The sequence below is a fragment of the Barbatula barbatula genome (genome assembly GCF_947034865.1).
Source record: "Barbatula barbatula genome assembly, chromosome: 23".
In the NCBI taxonomy this organism is placed as follows: Eukaryota; Metazoa; Chordata; class Actinopteri; order Cypriniformes; family Nemacheilidae; genus Barbatula; species Barbatula barbatula.
In genome coordinates this window covers 17327316-17355142 of record NC_136786.1, presented here as the reverse complement: position 1 = coordinate 17355142, position 27827 = coordinate 17327316, and the positions used below count along the sequence as shown (strand labels likewise).

Genomic DNA, 27827 nt, shown 5'->3' with positions numbered 1-27827 from the left:
CTTTGGTCAACCAACTTCACCAGAAGCAATCAAGCATTTTAAACCAGTTATAAAACAGCATGTTCCAGCATGGTTCCATGCTGGTCTATGTTTGTTTTTTAGGGCTGTCAAAAGATGAATCGTGATTAATCGCATCCAGAATAAAAGTTCGTGTTGACATAATATACGTCTGTGTTTTGTGCATATCAGTTTTGTATTTATAAACACTAAAACATACACATACATGCATATATATTTTAGAAATATTTAGATGTATTTATTTGTATTTACCCATATTTAAATTCTATATAAATTTGATTTATTTTGATATTTGGTTTTTCTTAAATATATCTATGTATTTTTATGTGTTTATAAGTACAAAACGTATATGCACAGTATACAGACATATATTATGTTAAAACCAACTTATATTCTGATTGTGAATAATCACGAATAACCACCTGAAAGTGAATAAACGAGAATAATCACCTGAATCCGAATAATCACCTGGCTGTGAAATAATCACGATTAATCACCAGATTGTGATTAATCGTGAATAATCGCACGTATGTGAATAATCGCGAATAACCACATGAATGTGAATAAACAAGAATAATCACCTGAATACGAATAACCACCTGGCTGTGAAATAATCACGATTAATAGCCAGATTGTGATTAATCGCGAATAATCGCGCGTATGTGAATAATCGTGAATAACCACATGAATGTGAATAATCGACTGCATGCGAATAATCACAAATAATCCCCTGACAGCCCTAGTTTTTTTTGTTTGCGGTATAATGAATGGCCTGCGCCAAATGTTATGCCCTCTGTCCCTGTGGTACACCCTGTTATCTGCTCTCATACGCATTATTCAACATTACATAATTGGCACAAATGATTCTTTGCATAACCACATTCCAGTGATCCTACTGGCCCTGAAAACGTCACGATCATTTTGCTGTTTTTTGCTGCTTTAAGGGCAACGCTTTCTAATCTTCTTTCTAAAGAGAAGCAAATCAGCGCAGCCCTCTTGACTCGCAGATGATCAAGATGGCGGTGTATGCATCTTGACAGGTAACCGTCCGCTAATTGAAGCGAATCAAGCTGAGAAGATTACGCAGATTGCACAGTGGGCTGTGATGATTTCATTTGGATAAATTAGCCACTTAGCATTGATTGGGGTATCGGGCTAACGCGGTTAAGCTCCTCAAGCGCTCCCCAAATGATCGGCACGGTGCGCGAGCAATCCCCCCACTTTCTGATTATTCTAGATACGTAATGACGAATGAGTCGCTAAACTCCACTCGCGGGAATGTGTTCAGAATGAGGTTTGTCAAATAACTATTCCCTTTTAGATGAGAAATCTTATTTTGCATTTTTGAAATGAAACAAGTCGCTCAAAAACATCACATGAGATGACCGTCAATAAGGAAGCTGGGGAATATTTTTAGCACACTTGAAGAAAGATTTCCTTGTTTACACTTGGCTCAAGTGTAAGAATGTGTGCAGAATGTGAAGGTGTTTTATTCTTTTGATTTTTGCAGGACCTGGCCCAGTATGTCAATGAGGTCAAGAGAGACATCGAAACTCTGCGTGATATCGACCAGTATCAGAAGTCTATAGAAAACCTTGTGAGTACAATTAGAGCAGATTTATTTTATTATGTCTAGTTACACTTCAGGACACTTACAAAAAGTCAATTATTAAGACCTGATATCTTGTAAATTATATTATTATTTTAATATTTAATGACCGTATACATAAAGATTGTGATCTCAATAAGGTTTAAAGTAGAGAACTGGATAAACTTTCTAAATAAAACACTAATTTACCGAAATCGATGCATCCATTGTGTTTTTTAAGTTTGCACCTTCTTTGTTTTCTGCAGAATCAATCTCTCCGTAACTACGGGCGACCAAAAGGTGACAGCGAAGTGCGAGTAACTACAGTCGACAAGCGAGCCAAACAGGACAGGTGAGATGATTGTCATCGGATTGCTTTCTTTACTAAAGCCTGAGGGTTTTAAAGGTGTCACCCATCTCGCATTGCTTGACCTTAACATTCCATCTTCCGCAGGCACATCTTCCTGTTCGACGCCACAGTCATCGTATGCAAACGACGGGGGGACAACTACGATATGAAGGAGATCATCGACCTCCACTCCTTCAAGATCACCAACAATCCGACCTCAGACAGAGAGAATCGAAAGGTCTGCTGATGTTCTCCTAATTGCCGCAAAAGAGGGAAGCCGAGGGCAGCGAACGTGCTGTTATGCCTCGGCGTCGAAACCGGTTATCGCAGCAGAGCGGCTTGCTTTTGCACAGATGGTGTTTTCTATTAAAAACTGTCTTGCGGCTGCTAACGTACACAGCAGACACCAGGGCACAGCTGAATGAGAAAACACCACGACGGTTGTGATAATACATTACATGGTGCCGTGCCAATTATTTGTGAGATAATGCTGTTTATATTGTGCGTGAAGGAAAGAGAGTGCGAGTTTATAGAGAAATGATGCTGTAGATTTGAACATGCGGGTTTTAGTGGTTTTTGGGCTTTGACAATAAGGGCAACCACCTAGCACCGCTTAGGAACCACCCAAAACATGACCCAAGTATTGGTTGGTTTTACGCAAGCAAAGTTTATATTTTCCGTCCCCCAAAACCAAATTCCCCCCAAAATGAAGCAAGCTTTTGGAGATAATGCAAGATTATTAGCATATAATGAATTACGTTTCAGTCTGTTCGTCTCACAAACCTTTGTACAACAGATGTGACCTGTGCAATAATAGGATGTCCATCATGGTTTAGGAATGATGGTGTTGCAAAAACACTCACATCAGGTGCTCTACAAAGCGCCATTGACGTCTTTTTATCCGACAATGTGTGTATGTGTTGTGCATGTGTAACATGAAAAATCCCTCCCTTCTTGTTTCAGTGGTCTCATGGATTCTACCTCACACACAACCAGGGACAAAGCGGGTTTGAGTTCTTCTTCAAAACCAAAGAGCTCAAGAAGAAATGGTTGGAACAGTTCGGCATGGCACTGTGAGTGTTTCAGTACGGCCGACAAAAGATCGGCACCGTGTTGTTTTTCAGTTCGGTTCAGGGATCACGTGAAGCAGTCTGACGGCAGACACAAAGAAATCATTTAGTTCTGATGTTAGCTCATGGCACGGATTCAAGAGTTAAGCAGCATTAGTGTTTATTTTGGCTACAGAATAAACAGTGATGAGGACAGACTTGCTTAGTCAAGCATTCTTGGACTTGCGCAACACAGCGATGTGACGGGAGCTTTCATTCCATTTGAAAAGTGGTTGGTTTAGTTCTGCAGAATGAAAGGACGTTCCGACTTTTTGTTTTATTTTCTTTTTAAAAGGGACACATTTGGCACCTTCGTAGCATTTATTTGAAATTTCACATATAACGTGAGCTTTTTTAGTTGTATTTTAGTTTTACGTTACTTTTTGACCCTTAGAAATGTACAGATTAGGGGCCTGATGTATAGAGTTACATACTGTATGCACAAAATGGACATTTAAATGTGCATATGCATTTCTCCATGCACATCGGGATAAAAGAAACTGCATATTTATGTGCACGCCATGCAGACACTTTAAGAATAAAATCCACGCAAAGTTTTCAACACGAGGTCCCGGGTTCCTTAACAGTTTGAGATGCAAGAAATCCACCAACAATAAAACGTAAAATTGCATCGATGTTTCTGCTGCCAGTGAACATGTTGAAATGATGTGCTGTAATATAATAATATGCAATCGTGCGGCTAAAACAAAAAATTTAGCGAGAAGAGTTTGTCACCTTTAATTTGTACTTCATTTTGACTCTTTACTTAGAGGACCAATTCAAGTAAATCTCTGTGTTGTGCGATACTGAGTCAGACAAGAATATTTTCATATTTCCTGGATGACAGCGGCAATTGCTAAACTGCTGTGAGTTTGATGTTAATTTGACAAGTGACCTAATAACATTCAGATGTCACGCATTACTTTTTTCAAAAATGAAACAAGCATAACAATAAATTGAATGAGGAGGATGACAAATGTGCAATGCACAAAAGACAAAAACAGGACGCTGAATCATTAGTTAACATGTTTTTATCAGAATTATTTGATGGGCTCATTTATTCTGGAGAACATGTCGGAGTCGGATGTGCTCGATGTCATGTGTCATCACATCAATCTGGTTGGATATCGGTGCGCATGCGAGTGCTGATGACATCAAGCTCTCTCATCCGTCTATCATTTGTTAATGTTTTTATTGTCAAGCAGCTCGCTGCTTATCATATAAATGATCATTTGAGAGTGAGATTATTAAGAAGTGATATGCCTACAGACGACATCATAATTCGTGTCCAGGGGCGGTTTTCCGGGCTTAAGCCTAGTCTCAGACTAACTTAAATGTGGTTGATCGAAAGCAACTTGCACCGTCGTATCTTAAAATATATCACTGCGATTGTTTTGTCTCAAGATGCACACAGTAATATTTTTTTGTAAAGTACGTTTTTTAAAAGAACTTAATTATCCTAATTTATCTCCTGGTTTAAGCTAAGCCTTCTCCGGGAAACTGCCCCTAAGAGTTATAAAAAAGTACAGAATATAATAAATAATAAGCAGTTTGTATTACAATCTTATTTTTTTTTCTCTCTCTCTCTCTCTCTCTCTTTGCAGATCGAACATCTGTCCAGAGAGTGGGAAAAGTAATTTCCATGAGTTCCGCATGCACACCTTCGAGACGACCACATCCTGCAGCTCGTGTAAAATGCTGTTGAGGTGAGCTCGCGCTACACGCTGGGTCAAATGACACGGTATACCCACAATGCACCTTCATGAGATCGATATTGCATCTAGGGAAGTTAAGAGAGAGTGAACAAGAATGCAGCAAAGATGGAGGGAATTATGGGTAGTATGAAATGATTTGGTTGGCATAGCTATAGGCCATTTATAGAAGCGATAACACATGCGGACGGGGCTTAATAAACACAACAGGTCGTCCCTCTGAAATGTTCTAGAATTGAGTTGCATAACAGAAATTATTCCCAGCAGCAGTTTATTTTACATTTCGCAAGGCAAAGAAAGAGAGTGTAATGATTTAAGGCCTTGAGGCTTTTAATTTTCATTTATAAAAAAAAACAGGTTTGGCTAAAATGTAGAATGATCGCCTTCCGGTCTCTCTTTTCAGAGGGGTCTTCTATCAAGGCTACCGATGCTCCAAATGTGGTGTCGGCGCCCACAAGGAGTGTCTCGGCAGAGTGGACGTCTGCGTCAAAAGCAGCGCTGGTGAGCTTCCCATCCGATCCCTCTTTCCAGCTATTTCTGTTTACATACCGAATATTTATAAAGTGCTGGGAGGTGCCCGGATCACGTGTCAGCATTATGCGATGTCTTACCTCGCTGTGTGCTAATGATTGACCTACAAAGCACCGTATCTGACCTGTGGACATGCAGAGGTTCCTATTAACAACCTCAGCCACATAGATAAGCGTGACGACCGTCGCCTGGAGCCTATGATGTATACATGTATGTGTACGTGTGCATGACTGCCAGTTCTTATTGTTCTGGACATTATTCAGGGTAGCGGTAGAATTGTTCGTGCTGTTACGCACAGCTGTGCTTTCTTTGAACGTAAAATGTTATGAGACCCACACAGTGTTGTGTAGACACGTGTGCAGATTTCCGTACAATTTACAAGGCAGTTATTCACCAGCATCCTTGCTGCTTTGTTTATTCATTTTTAAACGCGTTCTTGCTTGTATGTGTTAATAAGAGCGTTGTACTCAAAGCTTTGTTTAACATGTTATTTTATCATACTAGAAAGGACGATGTGAGATTCCGTAACACCTTTAATAATACAAACACACAAAATATTTTTGAGTAAAATGGGTAACGTTAGGTTTGGAGTAGGTTGACGGGTCTAAAAATGGTATCATCGATAAAGTTATTGAGACGCACTGTGATGCAAATCAGTATAAAAGGTTAATATTTTTTTACGTTTTATACGTCGTAATTCTGTCAAAATTGTATGTTTCAGCATCAATAAGATTCATGATATAAATAATTTCCACAGTATTTTTGCTGTGCCGCATAAAACAGGTAAACATTTCTATACTTGATATACTAGCGCTCAAGTCGATTTTATGTTTTGTTTTCACTGAGCAATACAATTTCAGAAGAACTTCAGATAACAACACGATACACATGACGACGTTGATTTATTTTCACTGGTACTGGACAGAAACTGAAATAGTAGCTGGTGTGAAAAGCGCAGTGGGCGTTTCTCAAGTCTAGCCATTTAGTTGTTTTGTAAAGAAGGCTCCTGTCTGCGTGTCTGTGCGCACACCTGCATATACGCCTGGGTTGTTTGTGCAATAGCCTTTGAGCTGCACGCTTGTGCGACGGGACAAAGTTCACGGTGTGCGCTCCGAGTACAGGCTCAGCCTCTCCCTCGGGAGCCAATGAGGCCGGCTCCGGGTGCATAGTTCTGTTTAGTCCAGCCCCTCGAGTCAATTTAGCTCAGGCAGCTGTCAGGTACCTGCAGCGTAGCAAAACAAATCGCAATGTGTACAGCACAACATGTTCCACACACACTCTAATGACAGCGTCAGCACAGTGTGTTTGTCCTAAAGTGTCCGATTCTCTCTAACCATGCCTGTCTTCAACATCTTTGCAGATTCCAGCTCCTTTGGACCACAGGTGAGTTTTTTGTTTTCAACTATATATATATATATATATATACAGTATATATTTTTCGGTAAATCTGTGATGTTGTTTGCCTGACAGTCCCTGGCAGACACTTACTGTATTTACTTATTAACATTTCAAAACATTTCACGTGTTTATTTGAGGCTTTCTGTTACAAAGCGCATTTTATTTGTAAGTTGCCGCAGAATTATTCATGGGAGTTTGCATTTTCTTTGTAGTTGTTGGTCAAAGTTTTGGAGTTTTTTATAGGCTGGAATGTTTGATATATGCATTATGCATTGCATGTTTATTTAGTTGCACAACATTTTTTAGTTGCACAACTTTTACTTGCAACACAACTGCACGGCGAAAGCAAGCCAAAGTAATTCATTCAGCTTTTTATAAAGATATAGTTATGCAGTTTTATAAACTCTTGCTGTTGGGGAAAAGTAATCTTTATGCATGAACGTTTCAGGATGAGCGCATGTTTTTGTGCTATGGTGTGACAAGCACCATTTAAAACAAGTTGCAATTAATAAAACAATAAATTGCTTTTCCACAAAGTCTTACCACTCAGTTATACAAAATGTTAACACATTGCAGTTTCTGTTTGGTGCCATTATGACTTACGTCATTCGTTTACTTTCATTACAGGCTGGTAAAATACCCAAATGTGGAGGAGATGCAGGTAAATAGCAAATCCACACACACACACACATATTAGAAGCTGTATAAGTCTGGGTATAGACAGGTATGACCCCCAACCATTATAAGATTCGAATAAATTTCCTGCACGTACGTAGGATCAGATAAGAGCTGAAAGATACAGCGTAGACATTCAACCAGTGAAGTTCCACTGTTTATATTTGTTTATATTTTATACACTTTTGGTAGTAACAACGTGTCCAGTAGACCTCACATAACCCCAAGGTGCGAAAGACTTCTCCCAGCTCGTTTTCACTTGGTTGTCATAAAGATGAGTTTTGTCCATGTACGGGAAGCACTTCATCACATTTTGTGGCTGTTTTAAAGTTTCTATCAAAAGTGAGCTTTTCTGACCCTGAGACAAAACTATTAGCATGGACAGTTTAACAAGGTTCACGTCTTGACAGAGGAGTTTTCATGTTTTGTATCTCAAGGAACGTTTTATCTTTTATTCATGTGCTCTTGGACAACCTGTTCACCTCTTCATGAGCTGAAGATTGTTCCCATGTACATTATGATCTGGTGAACAAAATGGAGACCTTTAATCTAACTAAATCTGACTTTATCAATTCATGTTTGTATTGAAACGGCCTTTTCTGTTTTTATTTTGTTTCTGAATTCGATTCTTGACCTGAAAATCTGACACTTCCACCAAAGCCACGCAAACAATGTCAGGCAAATACAATCTTAAATCACTTGAGTTTAACAGCAGTGCTCATCGTTCTGTGGTAAAGAGCGACAAGTAATCTGTAATGATGTTTTCACAGCGCTGTTGATAGGTCGATCAATACACAAGAGGTGATAAAGGTCCAACTTGGGAACAGGTTCAGAGATCACAGTGATGGAACGTCTGCATGCTGACGGAGCAATGCGCCACCCTCGTCGCTGCTTTTAATAGTTTCATGAATATTTAAAATAAATGTGCCATTTTTCCACCCCATCACAATATATTCAGTCAGGCTCACCTGAGTTCATTATGTCTCTATTAAGTTGACCTGTCTGCGTGGAGCCGCGAGAGAGTCCCCCTGATCCCGCGCAATATTGGGGTCAGTAGATTCATTAAAGTTATGGTGAGAGAAGGTCTCTGTGTAGTGTTTGCTGCCAAGGGACGGTCACTGCTCGAATTAAAGTTGTTCCCTCCTGCCTGTTCTGTGCCAAAAGAAAACGTTCACATCAGCCGTTGTTCTATGGACGTTGCTTCAAATAGTGCCGTAGTTGAGATGTCTTGTTGCTTGTAAGTTTTTTGTCAGACAAAAATGTAGCCGGTTCACATTGAATCTTTGGCACAGAACACCTTAGCAAAACCGAGCAACCACCAAGAACGCTAACAATACTCTAGCAACCACCTAGGAAGCCCTATAATTACTGTAGCAACGAACCAAAAACACCAAACAACCCTGAAAATTTAATAGCAATCACAAGGATGCCCCATTAATACCTTGCAACCAGACAGGACACCCTATCAATGCCTAGCAACCACCCAGGACACCCTATCAATGCCTAGCAACCACCCAGGACACCCTATCAATGCCTAGCAACCACCCAGGACACCCTATTAATGCGTAGCGACCACCCAGGACACCCTAGCAATAACTTAAAACCATATAGACCACCCCAGCAATACTTAGCAACCACCCAAACCACTCTAGCACAACCTAGCAACCACCCAGGACACCTTTTCATTACCTTAGAAATGAACCCAGCAATTTTCCAGCACACCCTGACAATATAAAGCAACCACCCAGGACACCCTTTTAATAACTAGCAACCACCTTGAACACCCTATCAACCACCCATGCCACCCTGTCAATACCCTTAGCCAACTCCCGTGACCTAGCAACTAACCAGAAACCCTAGCAATCATCCACAACACCCCAGCAATAACTTGCAACCATCAAGATATTTGAACACCCGAGCAATCCTTTGCAACCAATCAGAACATCTTAGCAATAGCTAGCAAACATCCGAACACCCTAGCAACATTTATAAAAGAACGCATCACAAACCCCCAAAAAGCCACAGTCTACCTTCTTGTGCAATTGTGCTGAGCTTTTTAACATTGTAGAAACAAGCACTTGCTGTTCTGAGCTATCTGTTGTCTATTAGCACTCCCAAGCTTCCCTTTTACAGCTTGTTTTGGTAAAGAAAAACCTTGTAGGGCTCATTGGTGCTGACTCCTTGCCCTTGCTCACAAAGGTTTTCGAGATAGCCTGTGAGAGAGAAGCATCCCCACAGAAAGACGCATGCTCAGACTACCCTTTAAAGCGTCTTCAAAGGCGGCCAGCTGTGTTAGTCTGCCCAGGGTACGGGCGATCCGCAGGGCTGGAAGGCTTTAGCCACAGCTGGTAGCGTTAAGAGAGCCTGCACCCGCCTCTCATCATCCGAACAGCAGAATATATAGAGCTGCAGAAACCAGCTGAGACCATCGCTATTGACCCTTCAGCAAATCAACTCTAAAGTACCCCCGTACACAGAGACATGTCCGTTCATAGCTCACTGGAGCATGTCAACGGCGATCCGCTCAACATAGTTCACCCTGTAGCGTCAGACCTTGATGTCCAATTACTTGAATGAAAAAGTGTCTCGCGTTTCTAACTGGGGAAGTAGCTGAAGACAATAAACACAATGAGGGATTTTAATAATAGAGAAAAGAGAGCTAAAACAAATTTGGTAGACAATACAATAACAACGATTTCTACGTGCTGTGAGGTGAATTAAATCACGTAATATTTGTAAATTTTATTTGAAAATGCAGGTAGGTGTTTGTTGCTTATTTACAACCTGTTGCATTACCCAGGTAGATACTGATACAGGCTTTTCTGAACGGTTGCCTGAGTGTTGCTGTATGGTTGCCAAAGCGTTCTGTGTTTATTAGGGGGGTTTCTATGGTGACAAACAAGACAAACCTTTTTCGGAAAGTGTAACCATGATAAACACGCAATTCACACAAAACACGGATCTTACACACAAAACCCGAGCATGCTGTTAATTGTGTGATGGATTGATGTAAATCTCCTCGCATTCCTGATGATTTACGACATGATCCTATTCTTTATGTGACGGGGTGTCAAAACACAAAGGCATGATACTCGATGGAGCGATAGACACACATGCACACACACACTTAGCATTATTTTGATAGTCCTTTTTTTATCCCTCAGGTTTGCCCAAAATGTTGGTCATTCGGAATTATTATGGAGTTCCCAGCCCCCCGTGCGGCCCACCGCTCAACATCCAAGTCGGGGATGTCGTCGAACTGGTCGAAGCGAACGTCCGCAGCTGCTGGTGGAAGGTGAGACCGTTTTCCCTCCCGCAACCGTTCAGGTCATCCCACTGCTAGCGCTACAGCACGTTTAGCTGCTAATTACGTGCCTCCAGTGTTTGTGTCAAAGGCCGTCTGTTTTGTTATGCTACGCGGAGCGTGACTGGCTGTGAAATGCTAACTACTCCAACCCTTTGTCAACACAAGAAAGCTGTTGATGCAAGTTGGGCGAATAAGGTTTCGTGACCATAAAAGAACAATCGAGAACGACACGCGCTTGACAACAGGTTTTATTTATTTTTAGGTCTTTGAAAGGAGGTGTTAGGTAATACACTGTATAGTTTGTTGGCTTAAAGCACACAGAAGAAAAAGACAAAGAGATTTAGATTAATGATTGTCTCCTGCATGCGGTAACGTGTTGAACAATTTCAGGGAGACTGTGAGTTTTTGGCACAGCTAGCATTACCAAACTAAATCGTGAAAATAATATTAGATCTGTCAGGGAAACTAGTACAATTGTCCTTGCATATCAAGCTAGCAGAAAACAAGCGAAAAGATTGCAACCCGTCACCTAATGAAACAACTGAGATCTCGGTTATATTTCTGGAGCTATGAAGGAGCAACCGGCGTGCAATAAAACGTTCCTCTGAGAAAGCACAAGCAGTCCGTCTTGACAACCGCTCCTCCGGCTAGGGCTATTTATGCGCCGAGGCAATAAGGAAACCAGCCAATGGCTGTCCAGAGGGGCAGAGATCTGGCAGAGCATGGCGATCAGCGACTTGCCCCACGTATCCCTCCATCAGAGAGGTCCAGCTGTCCAGAACGCTTCCACACAGCTCCGTTTAAAAGCGTTAATCTTGTTCGCAAGATCGCCGTACGATCGCCCGGCTGTTCCGAGCACCCTGAAGTTGTTTGATTTATCTCATTCGAACTCATGCAAAATTACACCGCCCGCGTCACCTGAGACCTCCTAATATCCAGCGTCCCGGACGGAACGGGGATCGTGTAGCCGCGGTAACCCGGAGACAATTATCGCCGCTCCGGTGCCTAGACAAACGCAATCACTCACTTTAATTTCATTTGGGCCTTTGGCTGCCATCTGTTTGATCTAACAGGGTTATAAGTTTAATCATTATTAGGCCCTTATCTGAGCAACAACCAATAGCGGAGCGGCGTGCGAGAGGCTGATAAAATGTCAATACACTAAATGCATTGTGGGAGGGAGGGCCGCTTAAGGATCCACTTACAAATCAGATTTGTTCGAGGAAGAGGTGGATGAAATGCACTTTCTTCATCTCCAGAAGGATGCGAGGAAGAGGCAGAGAAAGATGGAAGGGCATGTTGTTACATCAGATGTATCTGTTTATTTCATTTGACTATTTTGATAACGCCTCTGTGAGAATATAGCGCCTGTCGTTTATTTAGGGACATTGTACATTAATAAACATTCATGTGAATGCAACAGAATTAGCAGAAGACATTTTTCATTCGTAGTCCAAGAGAATGTTACGTCACCCGTAAAGTAATGTATAGTTAAAAACAACAACATACTAGTAGAATAAATTCAAAACAAAATGCATAAAAACTAACAATTAAAATATGGGAGGAAATAAAACAATACCAGATAACACAAATGGTAAATTAATGTGGTGTGTTGCATTTAAAGGAATAGTTTACACAAATATGAAAATAAGTCAGGGTGCAACAATATAGTTACGCATATCGCAATCAGAAACATGAAAATATGTATCGTAAAGATATGCCGATACATTTTTAAATGAAATTAAGTTTTATGTTTCATTTTTCAGTGATAGACATTTTATTACCTTGAATGTGTTCAGTTCTTTAACAAAATGACAAATGCTACTAAAAATATTGGGGAAAGTTTGTCAATTGTCGAGGTTCACAATTATTGATATGCAATCGTAAACCCACTATCACATATCGTATTGAATCGTAAGCTGAGCGTATCGATACACCCCTAAAAATAAGATGTCGTTTCTTTACACAAACAAATAATTTTAATTATAACAACATAGCACAATACGTCCATCTTTAAAGGAATCCAAATGACAGTTTACAAATGTCGTTATGAGAGAAGAATCTTAATATTGTGAACTTATCTTGCAGTTACAGTAGTATGTCATGTATCCATGTAAACAGACTCACATCTTCAAAGACAAGAAACGTATAACGTGCCGATATATTCGTGTTTAGGACCGATTTTATTGCCAAAGCGGAACGCATTATCATTTGTCCTTTTATTTTGCATTTGTTTATCAACAAACAAAAACAAAAAAGAGGAGTAAACATTGCATAAATAGTCTGCTGGCGGTATTGTTATCTTTCCAACAACAGGTTTGCCTCATTCTGCAGACATTGCTGTATTCTCACAAGACTTTTTCAGCTCTGATTAACTCCTGCTGTAAATTTGTGCCGCGTGGTGTTAAGTGCTAATTGTTTCTGAATTATTGAGGAGGAGTTGCCCAGCTGAAGTAATGTAATTATCTGCCATGGTTTCAGGGTAAAGTCCTGGCAACTAAGGAGATTGGCTTCTTTCCAAGCAACGCAGTGAAGCCTTGCCCATGTGTGAGTACACTTTCCAGATTAAATTATAATGCAAAAATGTTTTTTTACGCTACGACAAACAAAACAAATATGATCAAGGCAAGGTTCGAATCGTCCAGCGGCACGCTTTCAGGTCCAAGCGGGTTGTTTTTTTATGTACGATTGTGTTGTGCGAGTAGCTTGTAATCACATTGTCATTGCCTGCAAAATGATTGACGAATGTAATTATGTACATGTGATACTGGTCAGGAAATATGTTGTGTTGTTTTTATGAGCGCTATAAAACAATTTGTAGCTGTAAAAAATAAGGTAACCAGGGCAGATTTTGCAGCTGATGAGCTGTATTGTCCCAGACTTGCATGTTTAATATATGAAAATCAGGTTAAAGAAAAGCCTTTGTGTGTGCACACTTACATTTTCCTCTTTCATTGACTTTTATCTCAACTGATTTTATCCCGTACATCTTTTTATAGGTTCCCAAACCTGTTGATTACTCTTCACAGCCTTGGTACGATCTTTATTATAACTACCAGAATAATGTTAATGAAATACTATTTTCAGCATATGTGATCTGTTTCTTCCGTAAATTGTTGGAAATAATACATTTGTTTTATTAATTAAAAAAATGAATGTAAGAAATAATGTATACGTGATAACTATAAATCTGTAAATGTTGTCTGGGAAATATTTCACCTTAAAATCCAAAGCAAAGAAAAACTAAATATATTGTTCCATTTAATTGTTTTATTTTCTATACACGTACGCACATTTCCTCAACCAATTCTCAGTTATATAATGCATGAAACGTTTCAATGTCATTCCTGTAATGCTGTGAATACAGGTTTTGTAATGCAAAATGTTTTATTATGCATTTTTTAATCAAATCACTCTTCAAAATGCTATATAAAAACAAAGTGATGGTATTAATAACAGCATTTCGGTCATCGTATCTTTGCTCCCCGTCTCTCTTGACAAATACTCAGTACTCATCCACCGTCACTTTGATATTAACATTGATTTCTTGTGACATTTCTGGGGTGTTAAGCATTGACCTGTACAACCCCAGGCACCTTTCAAACCCCTGCATTATTAGCTCATCAAACTTCTTTGTTGCCTGTCACCTTCACCTCTGACCTCTGACCTTTCATTCAGGTTTGCCGGACCTATGGAGAGGCTGCAGGCGGAGGCCGAGCTGCTCAACAGGAGAAGCAGCACATATCTGGTCCGTCACAGGAGCAGAGAGTTGAATGAATACGCCATCAGCATCAAGTGAGTCTGAATGAGGATGCTAAAAAATGCAAACGCATATTTTTCACATATTCTCAAAACAAACGAGCGTGAAGGAATATGAAGATTCATCGACATTAATGCATTTGGCAGATACGTTTATTTCAAGTGACTTGCAGTGCATTTTAAACTATGCACATTATAAGGATATTATTTACATCCACTCGGAATCAGACTTACTTTTACGCAAAATAACTGTTTAATGATGGACTGGTTGCTTACGTTAAATAAAAAAATTTAACTTAATTATATAAAATATTATATAAATATCAAGAGAGTGGATCGAACAGATAAATATAGTAGTCTACAGCTATAGTAGTCTGCGATGCAATGCATAATAACTTGAATGAGGTCCTTTTCCTAACACAAAGCTTTTGCATAACATACTGTATAAGTCGTTTCTTGTAAATGCATGCAAAGACTATATAATATTTGTTTTGTTCTCTGAAAAAATAAAGTCATACTTTTGGAACGACACGAGGGTAAATGTGTCCGTTCATTGCACTTGGAAAAGGTTCGCAATACCAACGTCGAGGGTTCCATCTCCATAAAACATATTCTAATATGATGCTTAACTGCAGTGTACGTCCTTTTTATTAAAAGAAATCTGTTTATTTGAAAGTCAAGTCCACTATCATTCGATCTCTTTTTTAAGCTCCCGTCTAAATGGCGTGCGCACAAGCAATTCCCTGCGACGGGAAATAATTTGCCCATTCTTCTGAAAAGTCCCCTTGATTTTAGACAGTCCCGCACGGTTTGTGTCTAAAAAAATGTGAGCCTTGAACTTTTAATCCAAGGACTAATGGAGACGCCCACCCCTCGCTATCGACCCCTTTTCCAGCTTGAAAAGCTCTTTGCCCAATGCATTACTGTGGCAGTTTCCCACAGGGGATAGGCTGCATCGATCGCAGTGATCACCAGAAAATTACTCTCATCATTTATTCATGGCCCACAGGTACAACAACGACGTGAAACACATCAAGATCTTAACAAAGGAGGGATGCTTCCACATTACCGAAAACAGGAAGTTCAGAAGCATTTTAGTGAGTGCTGGTTTTAATGACTCTTATACACATGTGAACGTTATAAAGCATTCAATATCCGTGAATCGAATTAAGATCTGTTTGTCATTTAAAGTGGAACATTAAACGTAGTCAAATTATTACAGTAAAGATAAATGTTTGCATGATGCCGGCGTAATGCATTTGAAATCTTTTAGTGTCATCTAAAAGATGGCTTTTATTTTGTCATCTGTTTACCTTCTATAGGGCATTATAAGATCATTCCACTTAATGTCTCCGTTGTGTAGAAAAATCAAATGTCTTCGAAAACGCTTTTAGATTTGATTTCGCAAATGCCACTTTGATAACATTATAGGATTTTGAACGTTGAAGTCCTATTGAATCTCTTATTTTTATTTTGCCCGTTTTAATGCCGGTGGATTTCCAAATGACATCATGTCGAGTATCTTTGAGCGTAACTGGCGTGTGTTTAATGCAGGAGCTGATCGAGTATTACAAACATCATTCTCTGCGGGAGGGATTCAGGACACTCGATACCACGCTGCAGTTCGCCTACCGAGAGCCGGAGAACGGAGCCAACAGTATGTACAGCTTCTAACAAGCACAGAATCTAATACAAATAACAAAAATACGCTCCATAACACAAAAGCTACCAACGGTTTACTTGATCTCACTTTGAGTATAAACAGTGATGCATAATGTCTCTAATGATGTTTTTATACATAGCTGTAGACATGACATTGTTGTGATGTGGTTACGGTCGCCGGGTTGGTTGCTATGGCAGCAGTGTTTCTTCTTAAATGGAGCATGAGACGGCTCTCGACACTTTCTGAGACCTCAAGGCGTCTGTATCGAGAGTTCACACGTGTTCGCACGTGTCGCATTTCTTGTTGTGTTCGACAAAGAGTGTTTTTCATGCTCCTATTAAGAAGCATAAGGGCCCAAACAAAGTCGCATGCTTGATTTCACACGCTGCTGCATTCAGAAATGCACGGAATGCATTTCATAATGCAATGCGAGTGTGTGTTGTATTCTCAACTTTTCGATGATCAGTTTTGCATTGCAGGTTAACTTCTGACTTGGTTGCACAACAATTTGATTGAAAACTCGCTTAGTTATTTAAAGTTTTTTTAAGATTTATTTTGCCTTTATTAATTTAACATTGCAGTGTGAGAGAAGACCGGAAGCGAGGTGGGAGAGAGAAGGGGAATCGGGTCGCCCGATGCGCAACTGCGCCACATGCCGGAACACTAACCATTAGCCATCGGCTTCGACAAAGTTGAAAGCATAAATGTGTTGTTTATTGCTAGCTAACTGGTTTAATAGCATAGACATTTTAAGATAACTGGCTTAAGTACAAAGGTTTTTTACAGTCACCACAACGAAAAAAAACACGTTAAGTTTGCACGACAGGATATCGTAGGGCAGAGCTATTTATCACATATTTGATTGCACTAAAGATTTCTGCCTACCGCGATTATGAGTAAGCTACGCGTTATTAATGTGTAAACCGCATGCACAAAACATCCCATTATATATTTTTCATGTTTGAAGTCAAGTGCATGGATGTAAGGGTACATTTTAAAACTGTGTCGCATAAGTTCAGCAGCGGCAGATTTTAACATGCATCAGTTTGCTGTAACGTGTAATAAATATGCTTAAATAAAAAGTTATACAGTATACAACCGTGATGACATTTTTGAGCAAAATTGTGGATACCAAATGTCAGAATTATCGTGAATAATTATTTTCGCAAAATTGTGATTACCAAAAGCCAGAATAATCATGATTATTAACCGTGATGAAAATTATGAGCAAAATTGCGGTTATCAAAGTGACAAAATAATTTCCATTATTAATTGCGATTACAATATTTTTATTATTTTCCCTATTATCCGTCGCCAAACATGCGCGTCAGCATTACAGCATCTGTCTGTTTCTGACTTTGTGGATCATGAAAACCTTCTAGTTGACTGAGTGGTAACTTTCTCTCCTACATTTGGGAAATTACCATTTGACTAGTGTCTGTTTGTTAACTTCTGAGCTGTACTCACAGCCTGATCTGAGAGTTTATGACGCGTCATAGTCGACTCTCAGATGTGATTTTATTGTAGCTCCATATGTCACCATGAGGAATCCGGTAACAAGGGCGGTCTTATGCTCGGCTAGGGTCTCGTCAGTATTGGGAAGCGTTGACAGATTGCATGGCTGTTATCTCCTCTTCGGGAGACTCATAAAGATCACTGTTTAGACAAACAAAGACGAAGAAAGCTATTTCAAAAGCTATTACAACAATACTGACCGAGGAATGGATCTCCCAGCATGCATTGCTGCCTTATTTTTCCTTTATACCCTCATCCCCGAAGTCCATTTCAATGCAGCTCAGCTTCTTTCTCTCTTTAGATATTTTTGATCTCTGTTTGTGTGCAAATCAAATGTTGTTGCTTTTGGCATGTCTGTCGGATGTGCGCCAGTATTTCATAAACCTCTGTACAAGACCTTTTAGTTGTGTTTGCACTTAACTCTATATATACAAATAAACAAGGACGCGTGCCTTATTCATATATGTGAAATGTTTAGTTTGTGTTTTCTAATCAACTTTCTATGCAATTGTGCTTAAATCTAGTGTAGGATGTATTTGTGTAGGAAGCATAAAGCTAGAACAATCTGCATTGCAGAAACGAAGCATCTTCGGTTTAGTATCTCCTGTGATTTGACCTCCATTGTTTAAATAGGCAGTCAAGTCTAAACAAATTGTGATTGTTGGATACAGACGTGTTTACAGGCGGATGTTTGAGTGTCAGCTAAATTGCACGATGGCTTCCTCATCCACCTTCATATATATATTTATATCTCTGAAGCGTTAAAGATGCTGTCAGTTTAGGAGCAAATTCCCAAGAAGGTAAATTGAGCCATGCGGTTCGGATGACAAATCTATAACCCTGAATATTTACACCACGGGTAACATCACTGTGTTTAAGACAGGAGGAGTGAAGCAGGTGGGTGGACGGTCATTCGGCTTTCCCGAGCGTTACCGGAGTGATGTGGGTGGAATTTAAAGAGCGTGCCGTGTGCCAGCGGCTCGGACATCACAGGCTTGATGGTGGTCAGAGACGAGGTCTTTTGGAGACACGGCATGTGCTCATGAATAAATTCATGGGATCGGTTCGCCTCAGCCCAGGCCGTGCCTTTAAAACTTTGAACAGATGTTTAAGAAAGACACAGGGAGAGACGAGGCTTCTGAACCCGGTCAGAGTTGAACCGCTTGCCAGACAGCGAGAGATGGAGAGAAAAATTGAATATAAAAGAGGATTGCATGTCGGGTAACTGCATTTAACACATCAGTGTCCAATGAAGGGATCTCACAGTTTTAAAAGCAGATGTTGTTTTTCCGGAAGCATCCTACACTCGTAATTGTGAGATTGTTTAGCGTTCATCGAGGTGTTGTTGGTTACACCGACCGCCGTATTGCAACATATTGTGTTGCTGACACGCTAGGGGTCTGTGGCGCTTTGCGTCGAGCTGGTCAGATGGAGCATCAGATGGCGATAGCGAGAACAGACGCTGGATGAGTTTTACTAGTAAACACAAACCCCACCGCCTCTTCTCTGTGGAACAACACATGAATAGATATATTCCAGCACTGGCACGCTGCCACTGGTATTCCCATCCTTCCGCGTAAAGGTTTTCTGAGCGAAAAGCAAGTGCTGACGCAGAGAACAGGACCTTTTTAGCGTGTTTACAATCTGCTTGGCCTGCTAATGTTACGCTTCTATTAAACATGCTTTGTCTTTGCTTCTCTTGTCTCTCCTGTTGCCCCAATCCGATCCTCCCACGTCTCCGCCCATGCCTCCGCCCCTCCTCAGCTCCGTTGCTCTGCGGGCTTTCTTTTCTAACTACCGCCGGCTACAGCTTTGTCCCTCCCTCTGCAGCTCCATTTTGGTCAGGTACAGGTGCATGTTTTCTGCTCCATTCATCCAATTTCGTTGAGGTTGGATCAAAGGCGCCACCTTTCTCCTGCCAACCCCTTTGAATTGCACCCGGGCACCCATCTCATCGTGTGTTTTTATTTGTGTCTGCTTGGAAATCATTGCATTCTTTTCTTTTTGTAGCCGCATGCACCATATGTCCTTTGTCAGCCGCACAACATTGACTGACATCCAGTTGTGACTCATCATATCTCATTTCAGTCGGTTAGCTTATTAGAGCCGTTATTACGGGCTTTTCCGTCAAGGGAGCCGTGATGAAAAGGAAGTCGGCCTAACTTTCTGACGTCTTTTCTTCGACAAACTTCTCACTTTGAGCGGGAAGACTGCTAACTGGCAGCCAGGTCCTCTGTCTGTACAAGTCTGCTGTTTCTAAAACAGCTGAGGAAAGTCGTCCTGGCACCGGCGTAGATCTCATCAGCACATGTCTGGCAGAAGGCCGGGCTTCTCTGGCTGCCGTCCGCACGCTGCCCCGAGCCTCTGAAGTCCGATTAAACAAAGGCTTGTTTAATCCTGCACCACGCATGTCCCCCGGCTCGCCATATTTGGGAAAGGGGTCTAACGTCGCCCATAGTGCTCCGGTAGTCAGTTAACAGAAAGAATGCACATGCTTAGTTTTTTTATCAAGTAAAATCTTCTGAAATGTAATTAACCCAGCGGATTAACACGCTGTTGACACATCTCGAGACGTGAGCAAAACAGGCACTTCAGCAGTGATTGGACCCGTCCCAGATTCGCTAAGATCATTTATTTGGAGTGCATGTGCAAACACGTGAAGCACCGGCGTGATTACAAGAGGCCCCTGAGAGTCTGACTCGGAGGATACACTACATACATTCTCTCTCTTTCTCTGTTTGTCTGTTTTCGTTTAGTTTCATCTGGTTCTCATTTTACCTTGTTTTGTTGCTTAATGTCTGTTTTTTGTCTGTACAGTGTTCACTCCTAAGGTGATGGGTTTTGCAATAGCCCGTTACGACTTCAGCTCCAGGGACACACGAGAGCTGTCGCTGCAGGAGGGCGATGTGGTTAAGATCTACAGCAAAACGGGAGCCAACGGTTGGTGGAGAGGAGAAGTCAATGGGCGGGTAAGTGCGAAATACAAGCTTCTTGTATACATGTACAACCCAGTTTCAGGCAGACAGAGAGGCAGACAGATACATGGTAGACAGAGAGCTAGATCCAAAGACAGACAGAAAGACATATAGATAGGCAGGCCGACAGATAGGCAAGGCAAGTTTATTTATAAAGCACATTTCATACACAATGATAAATTCAACGTGCTTTACATAGAAGAAATTAAAATATCCATTTGATAGAACAGTGAAGAAATAAGAAAAATAGACGGGCAGACAGATACATGGTAGACAGACGGACAGACATACAGACAGACAGATATATAAGCAGACAGCCACTTGCTTGGCAAATAGACAGGCAAACAGCTAGACAGACAGACATAGATAGGCAGACATATCGATAGACAGGCAGAGCGATAGATGGGCAGGCAGACAGACAGCTAGATACGTAGACAGACGGACAGACATGCATATAGATAGGCAGACAGCCACATGCTTGACACAGACAGGCAAACAGCTAGACAGACAGACATAGATAGGCAGACATATACACAGTAGAACCAAAAAGGGAGACAGGCAGATGATAAACGGGTATATAGATATATTGATGATAGACAGACGGGCAGATACACACATAATCAGATAGCCCGAGACAGACGGACAAGAACCAACACTGAAAATGCATGATCATCGACTTGAGCCACAGTCTTTCATTCTGAGCTCAAAAGCTTATTTGTACTTAAATCACATTGAACAGGGAAATGTTTTCTAAACCTCTTGAGCTGTCCAAAAATCTCAAAGTATCTCATCTGTCCACAATCCTGCTCCGTATATCTGTATTGTGACCAAACACGCTCTGATTGGCTGTCATTTGTAACTATAAACTGGAAAAAGTCACCAAGCTAGTTCTCATTTTGACTTCTGGTCAGTCACATTGCGAATTGAGAGCCCGGCTTGTGCATAAACTGCATTCTCTCTTTCTATTGACCAAAGAAAAACCGCTCCGTCATACTATCATGTTGAATATTATTGCCCAGAATCGTGGGAAGCGCTCAGCATCCCAACCTCTTCCAGATAACACATCCTCAAGGTCATCCGGGCAGCGGAGTGACGCAAATCCTCTGTAATACCCCACACACCGCTCTCCTCTAATCACTCATTCCCTCTGTTCTCTCCTCCATAGGTGGGCTGGTTCCCTTCCACCTACGTGGAAGAAGGAGAGGAATGAAGGTGTGAATGGAAGAGAAAGGAAATGGATCACGAAGAAGGCAGAAATCCACGGCTTTTGATCGGCCGTCTCTCTCTCGGTTTCTCATCCTGAAGGGTGTCAGAGGGGGTGCTCGGGGTTTGATGGATGACGGACTGTCTCTCAGACAACAGATTATTAAACACAACCCCGGCGCACTTGCTCGGACCGGACTGCATTTTACAACCACCCTCCGGGGTGCTGGATGGATTCAGACCCGTGCGTGCCGTTTCCGGCGAAACGGAACGGATGGAATGGCACTGAGATTAGGCCATGAGCTATTTTTGTGTGTCTGTTTGTGCTGACCTTGCCGGAGTCCTCCTTACCCAAACTCCGCCCAGAGATGCTTTTTTACATGCTCATACCACCTCCCTCTCCCACCCATTCATTCATCTCAGATTACGATCACAGACGTGTCGTGTTGGCGCTTAAACGTAATTGATCGCTGCATTCCGTCTTACAAAACATCTCATTTTCAGAGTACTGCTTTTGTACGTCGCCCCGCTTATCTCGGCAGATGCATTGTGGTGTTGACGCGTCCCGTTTATCTGATTCGTGTGTGACGGAATCGCAGGAGAGACGTTCAGCGAGTTGGCACCAGCCAGGCGGTTGACTGCAAACAAAAGGCTTCGCAGTGACAGGCCTGTAAACAGCTTTCCCGGCAGGGGCCCACAGCCCTGGAAACATCGAGACGCTTCACGCAGAAGGGATCTTGTTAGATACCACAGGCATTGGCTTCTCACTCAAATAATGAGAGGGATTTACACGCGTTTGCAGGAATAATTGACACTTTGGAGAACAACGAACCAGATAATTCTGCTTTATATCCACCCAGTGGACCAAAGCATTGCGCATCTCTCAGAATGTGTATAGTAGCGAGACCAATACAGGCTTTTGAAATCTCAAAATTGTAATCTTGAACAATATGATGTGGAGAATGATCTGTAAATGTAAAGATGTCAGTTGTCTGTGCTGTTGAAGATGACGGTATGATGGATGTGTCGGCATTGTTTCCCATCCTCCATCACTGAAATCTTGTCGGATGTATCATTGGGATTTATTCTCACAAGGGTTTTCAGAGCTGTTATGAACTCTGTAGATGCATCACCTGCCTCCAGCTAAACATAGATGTGCAAGCTTTAAACCGTTAAAACGCGATGAAACAAAAGCGAGTTGAAGCGACGGCCTTTAGAAGGGAAAAGGTCATGTCAGGAAACACTGATGTAATGCTTTGAACGCAAGGACTTATTTTATCAATGCATCTAATACTTTATTTCCATTTTTGTTTGTTGCTTTCTTTTAAGATTTATTTAATTTGAATTTGTCACCTGATACGGAGCAAGAATCATTCATAGTGCAATGCGAAGACATACAATGTAAAAATGAGCAAATATTTATTTATAGACGGATTTATAAATATCTGTTATATGTTTGAATTTGACACATTTATAAACATCTGTGTTGTTGTTATTCATAATGTGAATAATGTATTGTTGATCCGTTTCGCGGCCCTTCTGACACATTGTAATGCCATGTAACACCACCAGGGGGCAGCAGCATAACCAGGTGCGTCGCTCCCCTCTTTCTCTGCATCTCTAAATCTTTCTTTTTTTCATAGTCATAATAATCACATGTACCATCCGTTTACAGCCCAGTAATCAGGACTATCCCTCCTTTATGTTCAAAGGTTAAAGGTCAGTTTCAGTATCGCTGTGTTTTCTTTTCGTGCATTAACTGAAAGGATTTTTGGTCGGGCACTGAAATCTGGAGTGAAATCCGTGCCCAAGGCAGATTATAGTCTCCTCCTGGGTGCACTGTTCCCTACACTCAAACTGCGAGCGGTAGAATTGGTTTTCTAAGCTTTCTCACCGGTAATCTGTTCCCACTCCGCTCTCCCCAGAGATGAACCCTGACAGGACGGATTTAACAGGCTCCCTTATATATTTATATACAGCAGAGTCTGTGGGCCACTAATCACCCAGCGATCTCTAACCTCGACGGAACAGGATTTCTGTCTCTCTCTCTCTCTCCCACACGCATTATCTTCCTCTATGTTCTTCATCTCACACCTTCATAACCGCATCTTATTCTGCTCTCCTGTAGATGTCTTTCAAAATATTGTGGTGCTGCAGCTGGGCTGTCCCATCATGCCTTTGCGCAAAGACTAGGGTCCAGTTGTCTCGTGTCGTTCTTTGATTATTTTTGGTAATATTATATAAATGTTGTTTGTGACTTCTTGGGGCTGTTGAACTTGCAAAAAAGCCATATTTATGTAACACAATGGTGGTATACTAACAGTACACTGAGTATCTCATGGATCTGTTGACCACTGAAGCCAAAGACGTAGCACGTTTGATGCCTAGCCTAGTCGCCATGGAAACCGCCTCTGTGGCCTAACCCGTACCTGTGCAATTTTGAGTGTCCTGCAGCGGCACATGCTGTATCACACCTGTACTGTACATATGTAAAGTCACAATAAAAATGTATATAGCTTCTTTTTCAAATCGTTTTGTGTCATTTTAAAGGATACATTATATTTTGTGTGTATGGCTTTCATACGTTTATTTAAGGACTGGATACATGATGAACATGAAATCAATAAACCTATTAACTCAAACTGCAGAATAGATACATACTGTAATGATCTGTTTATACCTACGGGTGTGTTTGCACTTGTAGCTTGTTTCTAGTTTTTATACTGTATATTAGACCTTGTTCAGTCAGTATTCACAGGCGTAGGCCACAACCAGATTGGTCAGTGTATATTGTCCGATGGATCTTACTGAACATCTCTATTCAATTTCTGTCCATTTATTTTGTGCATGTCAGAGTTCACTCTTGTATTAAAACAAACTAGAGATGCAAGATATATCGGCCAATAACTGGTTTTGGTCGGTAATTTTTCTTTTTACATCACCGGCTAGGGGTCGATAGTTTAAGAACAGATGATCATGTGACCCTGGACCACAAAACCAGTCATAAGTAGCATGGGTATAGTTGTAGCACTTTGTATTGTTCAAAATGATTGGGATGTTGGGTAAAGATCATGTTCCATGAAGATGTTTTGTAAAAATCCTACCAGAAATATATCGAAACTTTATTTTTTACAAAATACAAAAAACACATCTTCAAACTCCACTCGTTGCTCTGTGGGAGTTACCCACTTTAGTTTGGTATCTATGTAAAGCTTTTCGGGTTAATCTACTCTCCACAACATCATCACGGTGCTTAACGAATAGAGAGCATTAAAACAAACCTGTTTCTCAGCAATGGCCTGCTAGCGCCTCTGATTGACAACTTTAAAAGCGTTTTTCTCAATTTTCTTTTTGGCACCCTCAGGTTTTTAAATGGTTGTTTCTCTCCAAATATTGTCCTATCCTTACAAACTGTACATTGATGGAAAGCTTTTTTATTCAGCTTTTAGATTATGTATATATCAAAATGTTATGACTGGTATGGTCCAGGGTCACATGTATCCTGTCAATCAAATAGGTAAAATGCAATGAACTTGTGCTCTGTATATAGTGAATGTTCAATCACCAGTTTAATGTTGAATGTTAATAGTCATTATATGAGTTAATAACATTCAGAAAGTTAAGAAATATAAATTTAATCTTCAGAATTGGTAAATCTGTGCATCTCTAAAACAAAACAAACTCAACCAAATCTGTTGGGTGTAAACGCATCCTTAATCATTTTTATAAAGCATTTCCTCTACTAGGGCACAGAAATGCGTTCTTATGTTACTCACTGTAACCCAACCAAACTAAATCAATACTTTGACTTGTCTCTCACTAGTTTTGTACTGCCAGTGCAGAACTGCAGAAATAAAAGTTTAAGCACAACAGGACCTACGAGACCTTTCTTTTAGTTAGCTCGCAAACATGCGTCAGTCCTCCGGGTTGAAGTTCAAGAGAACTACTTTGCCACCAACTTCTTGAAAGCGTGAGAGAGACGTGTCAGTCTCCATCTGCTGTAGCTGATATGGAGAATACGTTCTGAGGAAGACAACGGGGTCATTGATGATGAGACGCTGAAAGTCAATCCTGTCCCACCAGCCAGAGAAGACCTGAGCGGATGAAGATTGATTTACAGAAGAGCTCACGGCTCCTGCGGTAAACATTCATCTTCTGATGCAAACTTAAAGAAATGAGACGCCTGGAACTAAAGATGCCTTGAAGCACATCAAAAGTGACATCCATCCACAAAACAAACTGCTTTTTGTATACCTGCCTCCATCCAGATGAAACCGTCTTTGTCATTTGACAAAAAGCACCCGGTTTTTGTGTTTGTCTCTTATAGATTGAACCTGTACCTCTGGCCTTCTTGGTATTTTGCTTATTACATGGCAGTCTGTGGAGGATATTGTTGTTTAATATTGGAGCTATGCTAAACACGTTTTGAGAGGCAGTAGAAAGCTGGTTGTATTTGCTGTCTGGTAGCAGCGGCTGCTTGACATCTCCGCAAGGCCTCGTGTTGGCAGCGATTGGCTGTTCGACGCAGTCCCGCTAGCCATCTGGGAGCCGTCATTGGAAAAGACATCAGCCGATGTAAATATCACATCCTGTTCCCCACTTCCATACGCCATTCCCTGATGCACTAATAGCAACGCCACATTTAGTTTCACAGAAATAAATACGCCATTGCCGAATTGATGACTTGTTGTTTAGCCACTATACTACACTGCAAAAAAATGACTTTCTTACTTAGACAGTTTTTCTTGTTTTCCAGTAAAAATGTCAAATAATTCTTGAATCAAGAAGTATTTTCTTGATGAGCAAACTGACCTGAGAAAATGAGTCTTTTTTTTAATCCAAAAATATATAATTTCAGTGAATTTGTGCTCACCCCGTTGGCAGATTTGTTTACTTGTTTTAAGCACAAAATCACTGAAATTTCATATTTTTTGACTAAATACAAGACTTATTTTCTGAGGTCAGATTGCTCATCAAGTCCCACACATTTGACTGGGCAACAAGAAAAAAAGAAAGTCATTTTTTGCAGTGTGGAGGAAGTTTCTCTTTTGTAATCGTACAACTTAATCTAAAAGAAATTTGGATGCCTACACAAGTACAAACACAGATATTTTGTGTTTGTTTTGCAATATTTAAAAAAATGTAGTTTCAGAGAAAAAAATATTTAAATATAAAAAAAGAGTTTCTCTTTTGCAACCGTACACAACTTTTTCTAGGAATAGCATTTAGTTGCCTACTGTGAATTCGTTAACTTTAACTGCAAATGTTTTTTTGCTTAGTGTTTTTTGTCTTGTTTGTCTTAATAAATCAAAGAAATTCAAACGCAATCCTTGTTTCTTAAAATGATGACTATAGAAATAATATTCTGTATATCGACCATTGGAGTCTATTGTGCTAGTATGTTAAAATAAGCAAAAATAAAAGCATTAGTGTGAAAATACTGCAAATTAATTGATTAGTTTCTGTTTGTTTAAAAATGTTGAAAAGAAAATATTTTCTTTATGACAAAATATAAAAGCTTAAAACTCTTTTCTTAAGTTTATGCTTAAAACTGGCTTAAGACGTTTATTTTTCTTACCCCAATTGGGAGATATTTGTGCTTGTTTTAAGGCATAAACACATTTTTTATATTTTCTTTTTTGTGTGTTCAATTGCGATGGCCAAAAGTTATGGCGACCTGCTGCGGTGTAGTAAATTGGTTACCATCCCTTGACCAATGAGAGTTCCTCTTGTTCTTTTGAAAGCGCAATTTGCTGTATTCCCACATGATGTCAAACTGACCCCGGCTCTTTCCACACCCCCGAAATCCATCTTGTGCGTTTCTATCCGTCAAATGCTCTCCTGGAGCTTCCTTTAGTGTGCAGACACCCTTAACGCTTCATGGTTTAGCGCTCAGTATTTCAAAGTGACCTGGGCACCAGTAACCGAAACCCAAAGGTTCACAGGAAACATTAAACAGCACTTCCTCCGAGCTGAGCCGCACACACAGACTAGCAAGCAGATGGAATCCATCAACAGATCTCTG

At 40.7% G+C, this 27827-nt stretch overlaps 1 protein-coding gene across 1 annotated transcript in view; it reads left to right on the top strand.

The window, feature by feature from the left end:
• Positions 1–24328, top strand: part of vav3 (vav guanine nucleotide exchange factor 3) — a 56045-nt gene extending 31717 nt beyond the window's left edge. The window contains exons 12-27 of the mRNA XM_079487889.1: positions 1529–1615; positions 1873–1958; positions 2061–2193; positions 2919–3028; positions 4669–4770; positions 5180–5277; positions 6668–6690; positions 7333–7366; positions 10545–10675; positions 13169–13234; positions 13687–13721; positions 14366–14482; positions 15456–15543; positions 16001–16103; positions 20442–20593; positions 21765–24328. Coding sequence (XP_079344015.1) covers positions 1529–1615; positions 1873–1958; positions 2061–2193; positions 2919–3028; positions 4669–4770; positions 5180–5277; positions 6668–6690; positions 7333–7366; positions 10545–10675; positions 13169–13234; positions 13687–13721; positions 14366–14482; positions 15456–15543; positions 16001–16103; positions 20442–20593; positions 21765–21809 — 1410 coding nt within the window. The 3' untranslated portion in view covers positions 21810–24328. The remainder of the gene's footprint in view (positions 1–1528; positions 1616–1872; positions 1959–2060; positions 2194–2918; positions 3029–4668; positions 4771–5179; positions 5278–6667; positions 6691–7332; positions 7367–10544; positions 10676–13168; positions 13235–13686; positions 13722–14365; positions 14483–15455; positions 15544–16000; positions 16104–20441; positions 20594–21764) is intronic.
• Positions 24329–27827: the final 3499 nt, after the last annotated feature.